General features: G+C 44.1%; 1 protein-coding gene across 5 annotated transcripts in view; it reads left to right on the forward strand.

The window, feature by feature from the left end:
- sema6b (semaphorin 6B) overlaps positions 1–24155 on the forward strand; it is a 328957-nt gene that overhangs the window by 263254 nt on the left and 41548 nt on the right. For all 5 annotated transcript variants that reach the window (XM_033047265.1, XM_033047264.1, XM_033047266.1 and 2 more), the window contains 3 exons: positions 1020–1139; positions 5271–5359; positions 7556–7773. In XM_033047265.1, the coding sequence (XP_032903156.1) occupies positions 1020–1139; positions 5271–5359; positions 7556–7773 (427 nt within the window). The remainder of the gene's footprint in view (positions 1–1019; positions 1140–5270; positions 5360–7555; positions 7774–24155) is intronic.

Genomic DNA, 24155 nt, shown 5'->3' on the forward strand with positions numbered 1-24155 from the left:
ACCAAATGCAAAAAAAATCATATTTAATTACCTATTTTAACTGTGTCAGATTGCACAGGATATGAAACACTGTTGTACTCTCATTTTTCTTCTGTTAACTGTTATATGAATTACATATCCTACTTCCACTTACCTCATCTGGATCCAGGACTGTCCGTTATAGGAGGAGGTGAGACACTGGGCAGGTGCTGGGTTAAACCACAACTTAACCTGATAGAGTGACACAGCGTGGAAACAAGCCCTTCTCCTCAACCTGCCCACACCAACCAACATGTCCCAGCTACACTATTCCCACTAAAACATGGCCCCTAAGGTTCGGGTCAGGCAGCATCTGTGGAGAACACGGATAGGTGACGTTTCACAGAGTGCTGGAGTAACTCAGCGGGTCAGGCAGCATCTGTGGAGAACACGGATAGGTGACGTTTCACAGAGTGCTGGAGTAACTCAGCGGGTCAGGCAGCATCTGTGGAGAACATGGATAGGTGACGTTTCACAGAGTGCTGGAGTAACTCAGCGGGTCAGGGAGCATCTGTGGAGAACATGGATAGGTGACGTTCAGGTCGGGACACCTCTTCAGACTTGACAGATTGCGATCCCCAGTAGATGAGAGGCAGAGCCATGGCTGAATCAATGGTCACCACACAGTCTGGAAGTTTCATCTCCATTCCCCCTGGACCTCCACCCTCACCGAAACCAATCTTCAGCCAATTGTAACATCAAGGAAAGACGAGGGGCATTGTGTGCTGTAGATGGATTGGACCAGGCATCTAGCTGCCGTGTACTGCACAATGATGGGCAAGGGCAACAGTATGCGTGGTTGCCCAAGTTTACCCTCTTCACTCCGATGGCAAATTTAAATATTACGGTAATCTGGTAAAAAGGTCAAGGCCATGATGGGTCAAATGGTCACTTCCTGGTGTTTTACCGTTCTTTGAGTTTATGATAACCTGATGGCAACCTGTGGTGGTATTGACTGTTGGACGTTGGTCGGTGAAGTTTCCTTTATTTCCTCTCTCTAGACAATAAACTCTTTACTGGGACTGTCACCGATTTCCTAGCGATCGACGCAGTGATCTATCGCAGCCTGGGAGGTCGACCGACTCTGCGGACAGTCAAACACGACTCCAAATGGTTCAAAGGTAGGTCATGTCATGCCATCACCAGGAATAGTTACAGCAGGAATATGTGACACATTCTGTAATGAGGACCAACTGAAGAGCGAGTTAGATTTAGCTCTTAGGGCTAAGGGAATCATGGGATATGGGGAGAAGGCAGGAACGGGGTACTGATTTTGGATGATCAGCCGTGATCATATTGAATGGCGGTGCTGGTTTGATGGGCCGAATGGCCTACTCCTGCACCTATTTTCTATGTAACACTTCAAATTCTGAATTTATTGCAGACTTTGACGATATTCAAACAAAGTGTTTGCTTTCATATAAATAAAACGGAATGTAGTAATGCAGGCCTCCAGTAATGCATTGCAGATGCTCTCTGGAAACCTACTAACTCAGTAGAATTCCACCTGGACCTTGTGATCAAAAAGAATATCCAACCCATAAGTAGCAGAGAATATTATTTTGCAAGTTGCAAATTTTTCAAACTAAGTAAGGCTTTGACGAGGTGGTCATATGTTGATGAATGTTGTTGATGGATGGAGTCAACGAGAGCCACATGTCCTCTGCATCCATGTGATACACCCTCTGTAGACTCAACCTGAGTCCAGGTCTTCAGATGAGGTGAGAGGGAAAACAAGTGTTGCTTAGGGAATAACAAGAATTCAGAAGTTGAAAATAAAATGTAAAATATTCGTCATTTTCCGGATGACCCGATTATTGTAATCATTCTGTTGTAACCATACCCAGGAACTATCCATCTCAATATTGTGTGTACCATTGGAAATTTAAATCTAATATCTCAGAATCTAAGAACATTGAAATTCATGAAGCTTCATTAAAATTCACAGCGACATTCCTGGGCATTTTAAAGGAGGCTGTATAAAAAAGATTCCAAAAAAATTCAGCAGAAAGAATTGTGTGTCATGAAATGGAATGAAACATTGCAGGGAAGAGCTGATTGATGAGGAGTCAATTATTTTTTCCAGGAAATAGGAAATATGGGAGAGGATGCAATTATTGATGGGTATTTGATCAAAAGAACAGCAATAACCAAGCATACCTGCTGGAAAAACAAGTCATAGTGAACTCCAATAATCCACTATCTGATTAGTTGTAAATGCCAATGATACCAATGTTCTACAGAACACAGAGGTCCCAGTCACCACGTTCACTTTAACAAACCTGGGCCCTGCTCATTCCCTCCCATTCACACAACATATAGGAAAGAATTGCAGATGCTGGTTTAAATCGTAGATAGAGTCCTCTCATTGACAAACCCGACCCCAGGCCCCAGTAACATACCAGGACCAAGCTTGACACTAACAGCTGGAGTAACTCAGCGGGACAGGCAGCATCTCTGGAGAGAAGGAATGGGTGACGTTTCGGGTTTCTGAGTTTCTTCAGACTCAAGAAGGGTTTCGACCCAAAACATCACTCATTCATTCTCTCCAGAGATGCTGCCTGTCCCGCTGAGTTGCTCCAGCTTTTTGTGTCTATCTTTGGTTTAAACCAGTACCTGCAGTTCCTTTCTACCCAGGGCCGAGGGTTGTCCATAGCCATTACACTGAGGGCAGACCTGGTCCCCTTGTGTGTGTTAAACTCACTGGGATCTTTGTGGCACACTCCCTCGAAATACTGGTCATTACTCTGTGAGATCTAAACACAGCTAAAGTGGAATGTGCTATTATTGTAAGTGTCAGAACATTAAAAAACTTAGAATACTACAGCACACGAACAGGCCCTTTGGTCTCCACTGGACTTGGTGCCAAGTTAAGCCAATCTCATGCACCCGACCCCTCCATTCCCTGCATATCCATGTGGCTATCTAAATGCTTCTTAAACACCACTATCATATTGGCTTCCACCACACCCCTATGTGTAATGGATTCTCACCACTCTCTGTGTAACAGACCTGCCCCACACATCTCCTTTAAGCTTTGCCTCTCTCATCTTAAAGCTGCCCCCTCTAGTATTGACAATTCCACCCTGGAAAAAGGTTCTGACTCTCTACTCCGTCTACGCCTGTCATAATTTTACACTATCTGGTCTCCCGTCAACATTCACACTGCAGAGAAAATGATCCAAGTGTGTCCAAAATCTCCTTACAGCTAATACCTTCTATTCCAGGCATCATTCTGGTAAACCTCTTCATGGCCTCCACTTACTGCAATGGGTCGACTAGAATTGCAGACAATAACCAGAATGTTATATAGCTGAAACATAACTTCCTGACTCTTAGACTCCATGCTTGGACCAATGAAGACAGCATACCATACGCCTTCATTCCCACTCTATCAACTTGTGCAGAGCTGTGGACGTATGCCCCAAGGTCCCTTTGTATATCAATGCTGTTATTGCCATTAGCTGTTTACTTTCCCCTTATATTCAACATATGCCTCACACTGATTAAACTCCTGCTGCTATTTTCTACCCATGTCTGTCACTCATCTCCATCTCGCTTTCCTCACTGTCTGCAACTTCACTAAGTTTGGTTTCATCTGCAAACTTACTAACCCAGCTATGTTTATGTCCAAGGCGTTTATTAAATAGTTGTAACATGTAACATGTAAGAGTCCAGAACATGTTCTTCTGCCAGTCCATCACCATAATGTGTTACAGATGCCACATTAGAGGCGTTTTACTATTTTGTAGTGGTCGGATAATTATATCTTTTCATATTTTAATTATTTATTTCTCTTCTCATTAACTTCATGTTTTGTCATGTTTAGTATATGTACTGCCGCACAGTAGCAACCTGAGCCATTCTAGTGGTGCACGAGATGAGCAGGAAAGTATGAGTTGTATGAGGCAGGATAGTGTTAGGTTGATCGCTTCTTTACACTGAGTCGAGTCAGGGTCAGGGTTGAGGTCAGTGACCCAAGACTGGGAAGGAAGACTCTATCCAGGATGACCATGTCCTGTGTTTCCCTACCAATGGTGGGATGTCCACCACAGTCAGATAGCCTGCTCATGTAGTGCAGTTACTGTAAATAAAAACCCATAAATACTGTCGAACAATCCCACAACGTGAATGGAACCAAGGATTGTAACAGTGTAGACGTTTTGTGTGCAGTTTTGGTTCCCTAATTTGAGGAAGGACATTCTTGCCATTGAGGGAGTGCAGCAGGCATTGAGTAGGTTTACAAGGTTAATCCCCAGGATGGCGGGACTGTCATATGCTGAGAGAATGGAGCAGCTGGGCTTGTACACTCTGGATTTTAGAAGGATGAGAGGGCATCTAATTGAAGCATATAAAATTATTAAGGGTTTGGACACGCTAGAGGCAGGAAACATGTTCCCGATGTTGGGGGAGTCCAGAACCAGGGGCCACAGTTTAAGAATAAGGGGTAAGGCATTTAGAATGGAGATGAGAAAACACTTTTTCACACAGACAGGTTGTGAGTTTGTGGAATTCTCTGCCTCGGTGGTGGAGGTCGGTTCTCTGGATACTTTCAAGAGAGAGCTTGATAGGGCTCTTAAAGATAGCGGAGTCAGGGGATTTGGGGAGGAGGCAGGAACGGGGTACTGATTGTGGATGATCAGCCATGATCACATTGAATGGCGGTGCTGGCTCAAAGGGCCGAATGGCCTACTCCTGCACCTATTGTCTATTGTCTATTGTCTATTGAACTCTGTTAATTATTGACGAGTTTCAAGTATAGGTTTGAATTATTTCTTCCTCTGGGAACAGAGCTTTTTTTAAAAATAAATGGACCTTATAATGTATTTGTTAACTTTTGACTTTTTGCTAGTTCCTATGATCCACAGAATCGTAATATTTTTCTGTGAAGCCTTTTTTTCCCGTCAGCTGGTCATTTCTTTCTTCAACATCTATATTTCCCCTTTAATAGTCTCGTACTTATTAAAAAACTGATATCCACTGTGCTGTGTAACAATAATTAATACAAACTGATACATTAATGTAGCTTCTCTTCACTGCACCTAATTATGTTTGTGCAATTTGTGATCATTAAAGATTATAATGAAAACTGATTCAATACATTGCAATAAAATGTTCATTACATTGAAAGGTGTTAAACCAATTTACAATTACATCATTTTTTCTCTGTAATGGGTTAGTATGTGATTAGTAGAATGTCATCCTTAATGTTGGTGGTGGCAGAGAGCTGAGCTGCGTTGTCTGTCTTTCAGAGCCGTACTTTATTCATGCAGTGGAATATGGCCGTCATGTTTTCTTCTTTTTCCGAGAAATCGCTATGGAATTTAACTACCTGGAAAAGGTAACTGGAACACCGGATATGTGTCATGACGGAATAATGTGGGCAGTGAATTCTGTAAATATATGCGTAAAAGGGGGAAAAAACTAGCAACATTTGTCCCCAAAGTCATGGAAATAAAATACTTCTTTATCATTTGTAGAATCTCTCCCCTTTACTCCCCATTTAATAAACAGCTTGGATTTAGAACGTGATGCACAAGATAATAGTGGGTGACACAAGGCGTGTATGATGTTGCATGCATTACCTGCCATCACATACAACCAGCATGTTTGGGTTCACCTTAGATTCAGATTCAATTTTAATTGTCATTGTCAGTGTACAGTACAGAGACAACGAAATGCATTAGTTACCCAACCTTCTTGCTGCATTCAATAATCCAACACTAAGACTTGCTCCAAATATAAATGCTGGACCTGGAGTAACAGGACTCTGGGTCCACAGTTATCTATCTCCAGAGTGGTCACCCCACTTCACACCATAACAGCTAGTTATCCAAGCCCAAGTCACTGACTAAATGCAGGCTGCTACACTTACCAACCAATCTGCAGGGGAGAAATATAACGTGGAACTCTAGTCTAGAATAAAGATTGTCTCTTTTCTTACAGAGATGTCGTTCTGATTATCAAAGGCATGGTCTAAGGTTTAATCTAGTTACTTTTCAAATCCTTCTCTCAGTGATTTTCCCCCTCTTTAATTTAACTGCACTAAGAATCAAGATGATGGGATAAAACCTGAATAAGCCACACATAGATGACCCACAGATGACCCATAGATGACCCACAGATGACCCATAGATCACCCATAGATGACCCATAGATCACCCACAGATGACTCATAGATGACCCATAGATGACCCATAGATGACCCATAGATGACCCACAGATGACCCATAGATGACCCATAGATGACCCATAGATGACCCATAGATCACCCACAGATGACCCATAGATGACCCACAGATGACCCACAGATGACCCATAGATGACCCATAGATGACCCATAGATGACCCACAGATGACCCATAGATGACCCATAGATGACCCATAGATGACCCATAGATCACCCACAGATCACCCACAGATGACCCATAGATGACCCACATATGACCCATAGATCACCTATAGATCATCTATAGATTTGTGCTGTTTTTACCATTGAGCTGTGATGAAGACCGGTGTAAGTTAACATATTGAGATAGAACAAGTACCCTTGTAGCCTAACAGTGGATAACAGGAGCATTTAGTATTTCCATTTCCAGTTGTTTAACTGAATAATCAATGAAGAAGGAGAGTTCCTTCAACAGCTCACAGATTAGTCTAATTCTCCAATGTATCCATTGTTGAGTTATCTCATCCTAAACGTCTCCTTCATCTTGCGTATGGCGTGCACAGCCTAAAGTTGTACATCTACATCTATTTGTTTGTGCACGTCGGGTTGATTGCATTAGTCAAAACAGGGGGTGGACCACGTGAAAGTTGAAATCTCTTACCCCTGTCCTAAACTGATCACAGGAGAGCAGCAGCAATGGTCTGTCCTTCTCGTAGTTCGATGGAAGCATGTTTCTGTTTCCAGCCTCTGGCTCTATCAGTGTTGGATTCTGAGTCAGGACCATTGCCGAGCTTTTGTTGGGACCCTAAGGAACACACTCAACTGAGCCCTTTGAACATGTTCAGTCACTTTCCCGTTGATATCCAGAACATTGCACAAAGAGAGGCCAGTCAAGCAAGTCACTAGCGAACACCAAATCATATTCTTCAAGGGAACATTCGTATGAATTAAATCCAAACAGTCTGATAAATTAATTCCACACATTAACTATTAACATGATCATATTGGCCATGAACAGTGAAGTTATTGATTCAACTGGATAAAAAGTGTGAAGATATTTCACAAGGTTCTAACAGGTGATGGCAATAGGGTGTAAAGTTGGTCACATTCTCTGGGGCAATGGAAGATTTATTTTATAAATCTAGTCATCAGCAGCTCCTAATTTATGATTCCCACTTGGAAAGTGAAGACAGAACCAGGGTTGCCTGTGAATGATTACCCAGTCATTAGCATGCATTACAGTGGCCCCTTACCACTGCCAACCCCTGTGGAACCCTAGACAAGGGGAACGACTGCCGTCAGGAGAGAAGGGGAGGAACATTGGGGCCAACAGCGGGTCTTCACCAATGTTCTCTCTCACAACCACAGGTGGTTCTCTCTCGAGTGGCTCGTGTCTGCAAGAATGATATGGGTGGGTCCCAGCGAGTGCTGGAGAAGCAGTGGACATCCTTCTTGAAGGCTCGCTTGAACTGTTCCGTACCGGGAGACTCGCACTTCTACTTCAATGTTCTTCAGGCGGTGACCGACACCATCCGGATTAATGGGCACACTATCGTACTCGCCATATTCTCCACTCCATCCAACAGGTAATAAGCTTCCCAACACTAAGTGTATGTTCCATCCATTGACTCTGCGGTTAAATGATTTACTGTCCACTCCCCCACAGTGAAGCTCATCTGTTTAAATGTACAAAGCACTGTTCATCTGGACATCTGCATCCAGGTCTAAATGTGGATATCACTGGCCTTGAAGGACTGCAAAGAACAAGCAAGATGATCACCAGCGTCAGGAGGGGAACGGGGAAGAATAAAGACATTGGCCTTTTTACGGTGATCAGGAGATGACAGGAAAACTTAATTGATTTTAACGACAGCTGTCAGAACTGATGCATGGATCTCAAATAGTGAGGATCGCCCTCAACAGATCAGCACAGAGATGGGAGAGTAGAAATGGAAAAGATTTGTAGTACAAGTTCCCAAGAAATATTGTACCAATCTCTCCTAACCCCATTCTCCTGCCTTCTCCGGCCCCATAACCTCAGACACACTCTGCATAACCTGCATTGCCAATGTCTTTCCTCCAACTTAGAAGAGTGGTCAAAATGTAGAAACGAGGATCTGCAGATGCTGATTTTCAAAGAAGGACACAAAGTGCTGGAGAACATGGATAGGTGACTTCTTCATCATCAGGACCCTTCTTCAGAATATTTGGCCTATCAGTCAGTAGAAGGGTCCTGACCCGAAACATCATCTATCCATGTTCTCCAGAGATGCTGCCTGACTCGCTGAGTTACTCCAACACTCTGTGTCCTGCTTACAAGAGCAGGTTGGTATAGAGGATTGCAGAATCAATTAGCAATAGTACCAGGATTATTTTTTAAATGAAACGTTCAAGCAAATATTGACAAGGAGGTTTGTCAGGTGGCTGGACTAGACTGCTCACTGCTGCCATTGGCCATTAGCTGCTTTAGATACTTCTGACACTCAAAAACAGCTGAAATAGATTTATATCATTAATGCAATTAAAAATTAATATACATTTTTAAAATGCTATCTTCACTAAAAGCATGTTACATTGGCATCATTAAAGAATTAAGGTTAAGTGAACTAAAGAACAAACAGTAATGTGGTAACTCATTGAAAACTCGACAGCCTCAGTTTACACTGAGAGGCATTGAATCATCCTTCAATGTAGTTTCCGTTCGAATCAGATTGTAGGGTTTCAATGACTGACGTTGAACATTTTAACACCCAGTTCATCTGCTCCATTGATCTTCGTAAAGTGGGGAACGGGAGTGATGGAACCCTGTTGGACACGGTTCTGCATTAGACAGAGATGTGTGGAATCTGTTGCATTAGCTGCTTGGACCATCAGCACCGAGTGACTGATTAAGCAGCCTCTTTAAAGGATGGCATTGAAATGTAATCAAACATTTTATTTTCCTGCAAGAATGTAACATTTCTGGGTCAAGACAATGAATGTCAACAATCAATACGCTCAGCGTTCAAAACTAGACGAGCTGACCTCAAAAAATAATGACTGAATAACAACTGCCAAGGTCTGCAAATTGTTCATCAGCCATTCGCAAGTCCACATAATTCCTTATTTCTCTAGAAGCTCATTTTGAAAATCGATTTGAAAGTGCAATAAACAATATGTTTTAATGAAGCATGAATGCAAGTCAGCAGGTCTTTGCTTTTGCAGATAGCTTTTATACAATCTATTCTTCTGTCAACATACTAAACCTGGACCTTCACATCTCTGTAGCCTAGAAGGACATATCCACCAAGTGTCAGTGCGTAACACTGTTACTCAGACATGATTGTTATTTAAGAATATGTAATTCAATATCAAAATCTGTAAATAATGAGAACCAGTGATGGGCGCAGGAAGCATTTAACCGCACTGTGGAAGAAAGCAAGAATCAATATACAAGAAGGAACTTGGAAAAATACTAGAGATTTAAGTGAAAATCAACTTTAATGTAGATAAATGTGAGGTTAATGCATTTGGTAAGAAAAGTAAAAACATCAGACAAAAATTGAAAGTAACCAAAATGAAATAGAGAACAAGGTGATCTAGGGATGAGAATAAGGGATTGATAAAAATGCCATCACCCACAATCACGTAATTATTCATTTGCCAGATGTAGACACGACAGACAAGGTCCACAATTAGGGCACCATGTGCGGAGTATTCTGTAGGGGCGGGTGGATGTCACACTACATCAAGGATAGCAGCTCTCACCTTACGTCCCAAATTCAGTCTTTTATAGGCTATAGCTGTGATGAGGTGTGGAGGTGTGAGGTGTATGGAGGTGTGTGGTGTATGGAGGTATAGTGGTGTATGGAGGTGTGTGGTGTATGGAGGTATAGTGGTGTATGGAGGTGGTGGTGTATGGAGGTATGGAGGTGATTGGAGGTATTAGATGTATTGGGCATTGAGGTGTATAGAGGTATAGTGGTGTATGGAGGTGTGTGGTGTATGGAGGTGTATGGTGCATTGAGATACATGGAGCTGTGATGAGGTATGTAGCTGAGATGTATTAGTACTGGTTTGTTATTGTCATGTAAGCAGTGAGAAGTTATGTTTGTCTTTCTGGACCCCTGACTGAACTAATGCCATTAACGTGGTAAGATTGCCAAGCACACCTGCCATCAGTCCGCTGGTAGATGTCGGTGCTGCAGCCCTACTGGTGCAGAGTGGCAGGAAGGAGGACATTGAGTTCTAGAGTACAAATCTTCAGCACCATTGCCGAGCTTTGGTTGGAACTCTAAGGCAGTGTCGTGTCTTGACTGTTTCTTGATATCTGTGGAAGGAATCAAATAGTATTCATTATTAGCTATAGGGAGGGAGAGGTTGAGCAGGCTAGGAATCTTTTTCTTGGAGCAGAGGACAATGAAGATCTTACAGGAGTGTATAAAACCATAAGAGGAATAGATCGGGTAAACGCAAAATGTCTCTTGCTCAGAGTGAAGGAATCGAGAACCAGAGGACAAAGGGTTAAGGTGAAGGGGGGAAAGATTTAGGAACCAGAGCGGTAACCTTCTCACACAAAGGGTGGTGGGTGTATGGAACGAGCAGCCGGTGGAGGTAGGTGAGGCTGGGACTATTGCAATGTTTAAGAAACAGTTAGATAGGTACATGGATAGGACAGATCTAGGGGGATATGGGCCAAGTGCAGGCATGTGGGACTAGTGTAGATGGGACATGTTGGCCAGTGTGGGCAAGTTGGGCCGAAGGGCCTGTTTCCGTGCTGTGTGACTATACAACTATGCAGAGGCCACGAGATGAACCCAGGCGAGATCATCAACTCCACACGTTTGACTAAAGGCAGTTCCAAGTAATTCATCACATCCAGTCAATATTCTTGTGGTCTAATACTAATAACAGCTCCTTTTTTCAAATCCCAGATTATTCAATTTAATAAATTCAATATATCAGCTGCCATGTAGAATTTTGAATTTGAATCAAAGTTCCCATTTAAGGAATATTGAATTCACGAGCAGCACGTTTATATTAAACTGGTATTGGACCTTAAACTGGATGCACTAAGTCTAATGCGTAGCTCTGCTCCATTTACTGCAAGACCTCTGGCAAAAATCCCAGTGAAAATCATGGGAACTGTTGCTGTCAGTGTTATCTGGAGAAGATAACTCCGCTACAGACCCCATGGCAGCGACAGTCCACAATGTAACAAAAGAGGCAGCTCGATTGATGTCACAGCATCATCTGAGTGTGTTGACATCAACAGCTCGTGTATAAACGGTGGTGAACATTTCATGGTTTGTCAGAATAATGCTAAATATTTCCAAACATGTTAACAGAGATAACAAACTACAAATATCAGGTGGGACTTTAAATGATCCAGGTCGATGTATAGGTTAACATTGTGGTTGTGGACAGAATGTTTCCATTTGTAACAGAATCAAAAGCAGAAGGCATAAGATTTCAAGAAAATTACTAATAAATCTAATTAGGAAATAAGGAAAGAATGGACACAAAATGCTGGAGTAACTCAGCGGGACAGGCAGCATCTCTGGAGAGAGGTTTTGGGTCGAGACCCTTCTTCAGACTCAAGAATCATCAGTCTCCCATTCCTTCTCTCCAGAGATGCCGTGACTTTCAGGAAGAAGTTGAGTGGGGTTCACATCTGCACGCTCTTTTGGGAGTGTGGGTTTGTGTGAACCAGTCTGGGCCAATACACTTCTCCTCAGCCCAACATGCAGAATAACCATTGCTCTTTGATTCCTTTGGGTTCAATAATATAAACAGGATAGTCTTCAGATGTCCAAAGGTTGTTTCTCTCTGGCACACAACACAGGGCAGCACCTGGGGTGTTCAAGAAGGAACTGCAGATGCTGGAAGATCGAAGGTACACAAAAATGCTGGAGAAACTCAGCATCTATGGAGCGAAGGAAATAGGTGATGTTTCGGGCCGAAACCCTTCTTCAGACAGGGCAGCACCTCGCCTCTTTATTCACGGGACTATTCCCACAGAGGATCACCACATTCCAGGAGTTGGAGAGATGTGTCCCAATGATTATGGGATTGTGCTGCTCACTATCGGTGAGAATAGCTTCAAATAGAACACTCATCATTGTTCATTGACGATCCTTCCTTTCCAGCTTTGGTTTTGGTTCCCAACATTAAAAGGAACACTCTTAGGGGAAAGATTTAATAGGAATCTGAGGGTAAATTTTCCACACAAAGGGCGGTGGGTGTATGGAACGAGCTGCCAGAGGAGGTAGTTGAGGCTGGGACTATCCCAATGTTCAAACAGTTAGACACAGGTACATGAATAGGATAGGTTTGGAAGGATATGGGCCAAACACAGATGGATGGGACTAGTGCAGATGGGACATGTTGGCCAGTGTGGGCAAGTTGGGCCGAAGGGCCTGTTTCTATACTGTAGGACTCAATTACTTTTCTCAATTATACATTTTTTCAGCACCATGTTTGCTGACCTTCAAAATGTTGCAAGAACCTTGGGTCAAGGAGCAGTAACCAACTTGGAATTAGATCTCGAATGTATCTATGAAGTGATCCGAGGACCTCTGGCAATCTGTCAGTGGATGTTGGCTGATCTGATTGTATAGTTCTGTGTGGGTGGTGACAGGATGGGCAAGCACGAGGGTCAGTCACGTGGCATTTGGCCAATGGGTCCAGCATGGTGGAGGACCAGCCGGAGGGTGGACCATCACGTTCCATCAGGGTCTGACAGAACCAAGGGCTTTGATGAGTAGTGTACACTTACAGTCAGAGGCCCTTTCAAACACGCATTGCTATCATCCTAAGATAACTCAGCGAGACAGGCAGCATCTCTGGACATAAGGAATGGGTGACATTTTGGGTCGAGATCCTTCTTTAGACACTTCAGTCTCGACCCGAAATGTCACCTATTCCTTCTCTCCAGAGATGCTGCCTGTCCCACTGAGTTACTCCAGCATTTTGTGTCTATCTTCGGTTTAAACCAGCACCTGCAGTTCCTTCCGACACATTTTGTCAGCTACTATCCTGCTCAACTGTACTTTGTGTTAACTCCATAGTCTCTGTGCTAGGTAGCAGAGGTTTGCCAGAAGCACTCGGAGAGTGCAGCATTGTTGCAGGTGCCAGCTGCTAGCTTGACGATCTGAATACATGCTGGCGGAAGCTATAATGTCACTATATCAAGGAGAACATTTCCACTTTAATTTTACTACCTTTCTGTTTTCATTCCAGGCTGATTCCTACCAGTGGAACACAGTGTTTAATTCAAGTTTGTGTATATAAAAGACAGACACAATATGCTGGAGTAACTCAGCATCTCTTTCTTCTCTCCAGAGATGCTGCCTTTCCCACTGAGTTACTCCAGCATCTTGGTATAAACCAGCATCTGCAGTTCCTTTCTATATGTTTCTCCATATAAAAACTGGTGCAGCAACTCACCTGAATTTGAAAACCCTTGTCCACTCTTTAATCATTCATTACATTGGTATTCATTCAAATTCGACTCGTTACACTCAGTGGAATAATTTTATTTGCTCCCATTGGGACTATATTTCCATAACCTGGAATCCATTAACACATTTATATTTGTGAGCATGTGAGTGGAAAATTACTCTTTTTTTTCAGTTTACACTTTCCATCATCCACCAATGACTTAATTTGGTGTTTATAGGATAATAGTCTAAGGGGGCAAATTAAATCCTTGAAAATAGTTCATAATCCTTCATTTACTGCGAGCAATTAACATTGTGTTTTAATAAAACTCCACAAGCTCCACTTGTATTGTACTCAATTTTAATTAACATGAACTGACTGCATATCCTCGAGCAGCAGGGAAATCTAAAGAGAGAATTTCTCCTCAAATTTCCAGTTAAAGAGGCATATTGCTTACCTTTCTTAAAGTTTTACCTTCCACGTTTTTGAAGGTAAAAAGCATGTAAAAGGAGTCTGATTTAAGTGGGTGCAATTGGACATCATGAGTGATGAGTGACATAGGTTTTCAATTCCACGTGAGGTGCTGTGCTGGGATTTATATTGAGATATAATATTATATTGCTGCCAGCACAGTTCCACGGCATCTTATTTGACAGTTTGATTTGCCCCTTGGAAACGCAACACAGCAAATGTGCGGTGATCGCTGGTCGATGCGGACTTGGAGAGCTGAAGGTCCTGTTTCCACGCTGTATCTCTAAACTAAACCAGTGTGTGAACAGGCGATCGTTGGTCGGTGCAGACCCGGTGGGCCAAAATGCCTGTTTCTGCGATGCATATCTAAACTAAACTAAACTAAGCAGGAATTGGTGCCTTGTGATTCACTGTGGAGGCTGCAGAAGATATTCACAAGAATATTGCTAGAGTTTGCAGCGGTGGAAATATTGGATTAGTTGAAGCTTTGAAATAGAAAGAGACAAATGGATAGTTAATTGGTCTAAATATGATAAATAGGAAAACAATGAGATAAAGAAGAGGCTGTGCCTGGAATACACAATCTCTCTCCCAGACCAGTACTGTTGATTTTACTTCGAGCTGTGCCAACATCAAAGAGTTTTCAGTGGGAAGACCCAACTCACTTCTCAAGCATGACGTTTTAAATCAGCCTCGGATCAAAGCTTCATGTTGTGAATTTTGTTTAACTACCTGGGTGATCCTGATGGAAGCATATCCTTGCCTGAAACCATAGTGGTTGAAGAAATGCATTACAATACAATGGATAAAAGCACTGCACACTGCAGGACTAAACTGCAGACATCAATGGGTTGAAGGTTTAATCCTGGTTGTGTTGCCTAGTTACGTAATCTCAGGCAGCAGTGATTCAGGAATTGGTTTTATTGCCGCTGAGCTTCAGAGAGAAAGATCATCCAGAGTTTCCACTGTCAGTGCGGACAACATGCCTTTGAAAACAGCAGGTGTTGACAGCTTCAACCATCATGTTATTAATCTGTCCAGTGATATATGACAAGTGTTCGCCAGGCACAGTCTTGATTCCCTGTAAAAACAAGCAAGCAAGAATGGACAGACGCCTTCTGATTGCCCTGGATGTGATTACACTGCAGAGAATGCAAGGGATAGATGTCTGGGACTGGAAAATTATAGCTATGCTGAAAGATTGGATGAGATTGAGTTGGTTTTCTTTGGAACAGAGGTGGCCATGAGATTGAGGTGTGTAAAATTAGGAGTCCAAAGTAGAAAAATTGTTAACATTTCTGATAAGCAAGGGGATGAAAATTAATCTTATGTCAGAGTTGTTCTACCCCAGATCTCAACTCTTCTTCTGTGCCAATTCCCCATTTCCCTCAACCAATGACCCTTCAAAAATCCATCCACCTCCACTTTAAATACTTGTAATAAGTCGGCCCCACAACTCTCTGGGATAAAGAATTCCACAAACTCAGTACTTTCTTCGAGAAGAAATGTCTCCGTGTCTCAGTTATAAATGACCTGTCGCATAAAAGCATGTACCAGCGATCAAGACTCTCCCACTGGTGGCAACATCTCAACATCTACCCTGTCACCTTCCTGTTTATCTCAATAAGATCATAACTCATTGGACTCTTTGATCAAAAGACGATTTGATTTGTATCTTTTAGGTTTAGGTTTATTATTGTCACATGTATCGAGGTACAGTCTGTTGCAAACTATCCAACCAGATCAGACTCACCAGCAGCTGCAGTTCCTTCCTTCACCAACCGTACTTAAATACAATCAAGTCAAACACAAATACAACAGTCAGAGCAAAGGGGAAGATAGAGTGCAGAATATAGTTCTCAGCATTGTAGTGCATCAGTTCCAGAGACAAAGTCCAATGTCCACAATGGGGTAGAGGTGACTCGGACGTTCAGAAGCCTGACAACAGAGGGGAAGAAGCTGTTCCTATGTCTGGAGGTGCACACTCTCATGTTTCTGTACCTTCTGTCTAATGGGAGCAGGGAGAAGGAATAACTGGGTTGGGACAGATCTTTGATGATGTTGGCTGCTTTTCCCAGGCACGTGGATGGAGTCACTGGTGGGGAGTCTAGTGTGAGTGATGGACTGGGCCACATCCCATGTAGGGTCATGATCATGTGTAGCTGATGTAGGCAACAACGTAAAAATGGTTACAAAATTGTACAGAGACCTTGTACCCTTTTACTTTACTGTGCAATGTAATGACAAAAGGTCGTGGTCGCTACTTTGGTGAGTCCAGTCGATTGAGTAAAGTAAGATTCTTTATTTTGAGCGACAATAAAGCGATCTGGCTGTTTAGAACAGCAGAAAATACGAAGCTCCTTCTAACAGGGTGGAGTTTGAATGAATGCTATACAAAAGCCCACGAAAACATTCCCGCTCCAGCCAATATCGAGGGTTTGTGATGCCCCAGGCCACCACTAGGTGCCGCTACCGGACCCCCCCCCCCCCCAGAACCCGAGGTACAGAACCGAGCGGGGAACCGGACCGAGTGGACACAAGGGACAGGACGGGCGATACAAGTGGGACCGGTGAAACAGAGCCAGGAAACGGTAACGGTGCAGGGGAAACATGCACAACAGGTGCCACCGGAATGACCAGCGGACGGCCTCTACGCCGGGGTTGAGCCTCCACCACCGGGCTATCGACATCCAGGTGGGCGTGCTTGAGGCGAGCGACCGAGACGATCTCCTCCTTGCCCCCGACATCCAACAGGAAAGTCGCGACGCCACCACAGCCAGGAGGGCAGGGTAGGACAGAGTATCGGCAACCATGTTGAGCTTACCGGCCACGTGCTGGACGCCCGTGGTGAATTCAGACACGAACGCCAGGTGCCGCTGCACCCGGGCAGACCAGGGGTCAGACATCTTGGCCAAGGCGAACGTCAGGGGCTTGTGGTCAGTGAAGGCCGTCAACAGCCAGGTACAGGGCGAGGAGGTCCCGGTCGAAGGCGCTGTAACTGCGCTCCGGGGGCCGCAGATGACGGCTGAAAAAGGCCAGCAGCCATCGATGAGCTACTCGAGCTACCCTCCAACAGCCGTGTCAGAGGCGTCTACCATGAGGGCCGTCGGAGCAGCGTCCCGTGGGTGTACCTGCATGGTGGCTTTGGCCAACGCCTCCTTCACACCATCGAACGCAGCCACGGCCTCGGCTGTCCACACGAGGTCCTGTGGTTTACCAGCGAGCACTGAAACAAAGGCCACATGACCCTGGCAGCCTCCGGCATGAAACAATGGTAAAAGTTCACCATGCCGACAAACTCCTGCTGCCCCTTGATGGTGAGCGGCCGAGGGAACTAGCCGGAACTAGCCGCGGACCAGGTCCACCTTGGAAAAAAAGCTGCAGGGGGTCGGCGAAGTCCGATCCAGCGAGGAGCAGGCGGATGTCGTCGGGCATCTGCTCTAGGAAGGCCTGCTCAAACCGGTGGCCGTCCATCAGAGCGAGCATCTCACTCATGAGTGCGAATGGCTTCCAATCTCCGAGGCCGTCTATGTGGAGCAGGCGGCGGTGCGATCGCAGCTGCTGAGCCCAAACGTGCGGAGCAGCAGGGCCTTGAGGCCCTCGTACTTGCCAATTGCTGTAGGATCCTACAGGTGGGGCAGCAACCAGGTGGCCGTCTCTTGGCTAAGTGCCCCGACCCACGTAGAAATATCGGGTGGTGTCCGCAACGACATTTCTAAGTTGGAATTGGACCTCAATGTGGGTGAACCACACTTGAGGCTGCCCCGCCCAGAAAACGGGCAGTTTCAGGCCCACAGCATTTGGCTGGGGGAGCTTGGCGTTGGGGTTAGCGGCGGCTTGCATGGTCGAAGTCCGAATAAATGACCGGACTGACGGGGTCACCACTTTGGCGAGTCGAGTCGATTGAGTAAAGCAAGATTCTTTATTTTGAACGACAATAAAGTGATTTACTCAAACGCGTTCAGAACAGCCAAAAATACGAAGCTCCTTCTAACAGGTTGGAGCTTGAATGAATTTATACAAAAGTCTGCGAAAACACTCCCGCCATCACATGACTGCGCCAGCCAAGAGCGAGGGTTCGTGATGCCCCAAGGCACCAGTAGGTGCCGCTACACTACATAACTTGAATCAATATTACTTGAATCTTCAGAGACTGAAGTAAGTGCAAACACACTCTCAGTGAGAAGTTCACCTTCTTATGTAAATTCAGATCAGTTTGTGTTTATAGTATTCAGTGCAGATTATGCACCAAGCCCTGAACCCCTTCATCCTGAAACAATGCAATGCCAAACATCATATCATTCTCCTCTGTCTGCAATGATGCCAGGGCACAATAAACATTCAAATATTTGTCAGGTTCAGACTGGGAGAGAGAAGGTCTCTGCTGAGCAGTTTGTTCAGCGATGTTAGATAAAGAGATCTTGTCAACGTGGACCTTGACATCTACATCTGCCGCTAATCCCAGTTATTTTTAACACACGGTAGGGGAGCCTGAATTCTATGTTTAGCGTTTGAGCCTTTCCAATGCACGCTGCTATTACTCATCTTTGTAACCGTCTGTCAGCAAGGATTGAGAAAATCGCTGCGTTTCTGAGAGAGCTGTGAATATTCTATGATGATGGAGAAGCACAGATTGTCTACCAGGCTCTCTCCAGAGCTGCTGCCTGTCCCACTGAGTTACTCCAGCATTTTATGTCTATCTTCGATTTAAACCAGCATCTGCTGCTCTTTCCTGCACATTTAGTCTACCCAGGCTGCTTGTATCCACACAAGTGGGCAGGCGCCAGCTATTTATGTCCAGGGTCCATCCTTAGACACAGTTCCTTCTGACTTTCTCCGGCTGCAGTCTGTCAGCTCTGTAATTTACAGGGGATGTCACAGTTTTGGTTTCTCAGACTCACCGAGTCACGGACATGGATGGGCTTTGTTTACCATGTCACCCAACGTCTGGGGCAACTCTGAAGAGAGCTGTTCCTCTCTGTCCCAGTCGCTGGAGAACCCCAAGCCACAGTACAAAATATCTTATTTATTGATCGCAAACTGGATGATGACTTCAACAAATCAAACTGAATTTTGAACCAATAACTTTAGATAATTAAGATAAATGAATGAACATTTTATCATGACAAAGTATTGCATTTTGGGATGTCGAACAAGGGCAGGACCTACACAGTAAAGGGTAGGCCTCTGGGTAGTGTTGTAGAGAAGAGGGATCTAGGAGTACAGGTTCCTTGAAGGTCGAGTCGTAGGTGGTCAAAAAGGCTTTTGTCACATTGGCCTTCATCAGTCAGAGTATTGAGTATAGAAGTTGGGAAGTTATGTTGCAGTTGTATAAGATGTTGGTGAGACCGCATTTAGAATATTCAGTTCTGGGCACCATGTTATGGGAAATATATTGTCAAACTTGAAAGGGTTCAGAAAAGATTTACAAGGATGTTGCCAGGACTAGAGGATGTGAGCTATAAGCTAAGGTTGGGTAGGCTGGGCCTCTATTCCATGGAGCGTAGGAGGATGAGGGGAGATCTTAGCAAGGTATACAAAACCATGAGAGGAATAGATCGGGTAGATGCACAGAGTCTTTTGCCCAGAGTTGGGGAATCGAGGACCAGAGGACATAGGTTCAAGGTGAATGGGGAACGATTTAACACGGATTTCCACACAAAGGTTGGTGGGTGTATGGAATGAGCTGCCAGAGGAGGTGGTTGAGGCTCGGACTATCCCATGTTTAAAAAACGGTTAGACAGGTACATGGATAGGACATGTTTGGAGGGATATGGACCAAGCACAGGCAAGTGGGACTAGTGTAGCCGGGACATTGTTAGCCGGTGTGGACAAGTTGGGCCAAAGGGCCAGTTTCCACGCCGTATCACTATGACTCTCTACAAGATAAATATCAAAGGCAAACCTTTGGAATTTGTGGGAAGTTATGCATATAGGAGATGATAGCAAGACAAAAGTTTACATTAATTCATCACACACATGCCACCCAATCAGGAATTAGAGTAAGATTATGAAACGTGCCGACATTGTAAATTATAGGAACAGAATTAGACCATTCGGCCCATCAATGCATGCATTCCAATTGGAGTAGGAAGATGTTGCGTTACTGAGCAGCAACTTGGTGTAAAATACCAATGGTTCTCAGCAGAGTACGGAGAGCTGGAGCTGTCCACTGTTGGGCTGGGAACCTTCTGGTGAATGGGCATGAGGTTAAGCCCAGCGCAGGATAATGAGTCCAGTCATTTGTATGGAGTGTAATGGCTGCAGGGACAAAAGATGTAAGGTCGTTGACATGTTTTGGATTAAGTGTCTTCATGTAAACGTTTATTATTGAAATAACCTGAGTAATTTAAAATATATATATATATATATTAATTAGATTAGACATAATTCTCAATGTCAGGGACAGTCAGATCTTTTTCCAACTGGTTTAAGCCAACATAAACAGCATGACTCTGTGATGCTGAACAATCTAATCTGTTCCCAGTGGGGACACGAGAGACTGGAGTAAAGCGGCCTTTTCACGGGGCGAGTTGACGCAAGATGTCACCAGAGTGAAGAGGTCGTGGTCCAGCACGAGTCTCGCACGATATAACGGCAGTAGATAAAGAGTTCCCACGGTACTCGGCATTTCTGCTATTTGTGCGAGTGACTTGTCCGTTTCCCGAGCATTCCCGTTAAATCTTGAATGAACATCGTGAACTACACGTGACACAAATGATGTAACTTTTTTTTTCACACACTATATATATCCTCCCTTGGTTGAATTGGCTCATTTGGAGACATATTTTACTGTGTATGTGGGAGACACAGATGGACTGAGCACAGTACCTCGGTCTTACTGTGTGTGGGAGAGGGGGAGAAAGAGACGTACACTCACAGAGGCAGAGTCTCTCAGCCTGTGTAAGAGGGAGGGAGAGAGAGAGAGAGGCACACACAAGGTGGATGTGAAATCTCACCTGCCTGTTTCAGTGACAGACACCCGCCGTCAGTAAATGAAGACACCCCCATCTGTCTCCCCCTCCTCTCCCTCGACTCCCCCACCTTTCTCTCCCAACTTCAGTCCCGTCCCGACCCCCTGGGAAACTGAATAGGGCAACAGTCAACTGCTGCCTGTGCGCTGATATGACAATAAAGGCTACTTTACTTTACTGAGTTAAAGAGTTCCCACGGTAGACTGTAAAACTGGGACCCTGGTTCTGGACTCCCCCAACACCGGAACCCTTCTTCAGACAGCCTAATCGGAATTGAGTCTGAAGATGTGTCTCGTCCCGAAACATCAGCTTTTTTTCTCCAGAGATGCTGCTTGACTCGCTTACTCCAGCATTTTGTGTCTGTCTTCGGTTTAAACCAGCATGTACAGTTCACTCCTTACACGGGTCTCTGTACAACATTGATAGGTAGCGTTCCGGACCCCTGGACCCGAGGACTCCGACCTGTATCTCTCAAAGAAGTACATGTGAAAAATTTCTCACGGACCATAAAAATGCGTAACCTTTCAGTAAAGTCCCTTTTAAAGTCCCTTTTAAAGATTATAGTTATTTTCTTGAATCTCATTAACATAACTCATGAATAAGTTGATGTCCATATGCGGATGCAAATCTTTATTTTTATTTATTTTTTAAATTCAATCCCACATAAGATAATTTTTACTCACCTTCTGTCCCCTCTGTCCAGCTTCCGGGTTCACCGTTCGCAGGAGTTCCCACGGTACCCGCAAGAGTTATTACGGATATCGCACTGGCCACTACGTTCATATAATGTTGCAATACTCAACCACAAGTGTACAAGTCACTCTTGGAGAAATTCAAACTTTCTTGAATTTTCTCCCGAGTGACCAAGTTACACGATGACCTGCCGTTAGCGCTACGGTGGTCCACGGTGGTCCACAAATGCCGCACTGTTATCGCACGAGGTTCCCACGATGTTAAACTCCGGTTAACTCTTGCGTCAAGTCGCCCCGTGAAAAGGCCGCTTCAACTCAGTGGGTCAGGCTGCATCTTTGAAGGGAATGGACAGGCAAAGTTTCGGATCGAGATCCTTCTTCACTTTGTCAAGGAGATTGAAACTGTCAGCGCAGGGCTGGGGAACGATAAGGTTAAAGGCTGTGCAGTGGAGATTGCCAGAATCTAGAAGGGTCCTGGTGAATAGAACAGTCTACATCACAGACAATCATGGTCAGGTTTCACAGATTGCTCTGAACGGATGGTCCTTTTGGCTGGAGTCTGGCAAAAGAACGCACATTCACAAGATGAAGATCAGCAAATTGATGAAGGTGTTCTCCATACAATCTTTATAATTCACAGTTCATAAATTCATAAGTGATAGGAGTAAAATGAGGCCATTTGACCCATCAGAGTCTACTCTGCCATTCAATCATAGCTGATCAATCTCTCCCTCCTAACCCCATTCTCCTGCCTTCTCCATAGTTCACTGGGATGGTGAATGGCAGTGGATGCCTGTTTGCTGTATATTTCACAGCAGACATTGAACGAGGAAATCAGAAATATGTGAGGATACAGAGGTGTAGTTTTGTCAAGGTTACAGTCAATGCAACTTTAAACTAAAATAAAGCTAAATTTGCTGCATTCACGAAATTCTCGAATGCGTTGTCGGAGCAAACCGTGGGGTTATTTAATGAGGCGCTTTCAAAATATTCCATTGAGTACAGTGGACTTGAGCTGCTGAGTATATTGATGGGACTATTGAGCTAAAGGTGACATAACGAGACTAGTGTGTCAGCAGGTAATTTGAATTGAATTTTCTCCCCGTAAGCAAGTGGTTTGCAAGATAAATATGTCAGTCTGACCCTGGCTGCCTAATCTGTAGAAACTGCACAGCTTGCTGGAACCAGAATGTTAAACTATTCTCTATCAATTATGTGTAAGAAGGAACTGCAGATCCTGGTTTAAACCGAAGATAGACACAAAATACTGGAGTAACTCAGCGGGACAGGCAGCTTCTCTGGAGAGAAGGAATGGGTGATGTTTCGGGTCGAGACCCTTCTTCTATTATGTCCTGGCCTCCCATAGCACAGTGAGTGAGATTAGAATAAAGATGACCAGGAACAATGGGAATAGTGGCCTTTGGCACTTCTATTGTAGGCATGGATGTTACTTTGAGGCCACAGCATTAAAATGGGGCATTCAGCCCCTCTACTCTGTGGTGGCACTCATGTCTCAAATATGCCTCCTCTCACCCATCTTCACCCAACTCAACATGGCCTTCCATCCAAATTCTCTCTTGTAACAACAGGAGAAATTAGAAGGTGGAGTAGGCCACTCGGCCCCATCAACATGGGATAGGATGATCATCTTAATCCCAATTCTTTGTTGAAGGGCAGTGGCCGAGGTTGAATGAGGAAGAAGGGTCTCGACCCGAAAAGTCACCTATTCCTTCTCTCCAGAGATGCTACCTGTCCCGCTGAGTTACTCCAGCATTTTGTGTCTCCTTTCATCAGGTATTAATGACTACATGGTGGATATTTCCATATGTATACTACCTTTTGTTCATTTAGGCCATTTATGAAAGTCAGAACATTTGTGAGGAATGTCCAAATGTGGGCTTCTGGAACATTTTCCCCAAATTCATGACTGAAAACTGAAAGCATAAATTGGCAAAATCTACCTCCAAAAATAAAGCACTGCTTCCACTTTCCCATTTATTCTTCTTCATTCTGATTTATTTTCTGTGCACAAGCATCAAGGATCTGCAGTAAATGATGCAGTTTCTCATTTCTTAATTAAAATAGAAAAAAATGAATCCTCTCCTTAATGATATTCTGTCATTGCTAAGATGTGTACTTAATTGGCTAGTAAAAAATGTGATATTCTCCTTGGCCATATGTAATATAATGAATCAAATATGTTTGTCACATTTTAATGTAACATTGGACAGTGCTAATGGAAGCTGCTGATAATGATCTAACATGTTGCTCCACTGTTGAAACAAGTTGTAGAGCATCTATTCATTTACCATCTTATCAGAACTATTTACCTGTAGCAAGATGACATGTCAGTAGAACATCTTCAGATTTTGTTTCTCAAAACTCCAACACAAATTTTCACACCTGGCC

The sequence above is a fragment of the Amblyraja radiata genome, chromosome 29 (genome assembly GCF_010909765.2).
Source record: "Amblyraja radiata isolate CabotCenter1 chromosome 29, sAmbRad1.1.pri, whole genome shotgun sequence".
NCBI classification, from domain to species: domain Eukaryota; kingdom Metazoa; phylum Chordata; class Chondrichthyes; order Rajiformes; family Rajidae; genus Amblyraja; species Amblyraja radiata.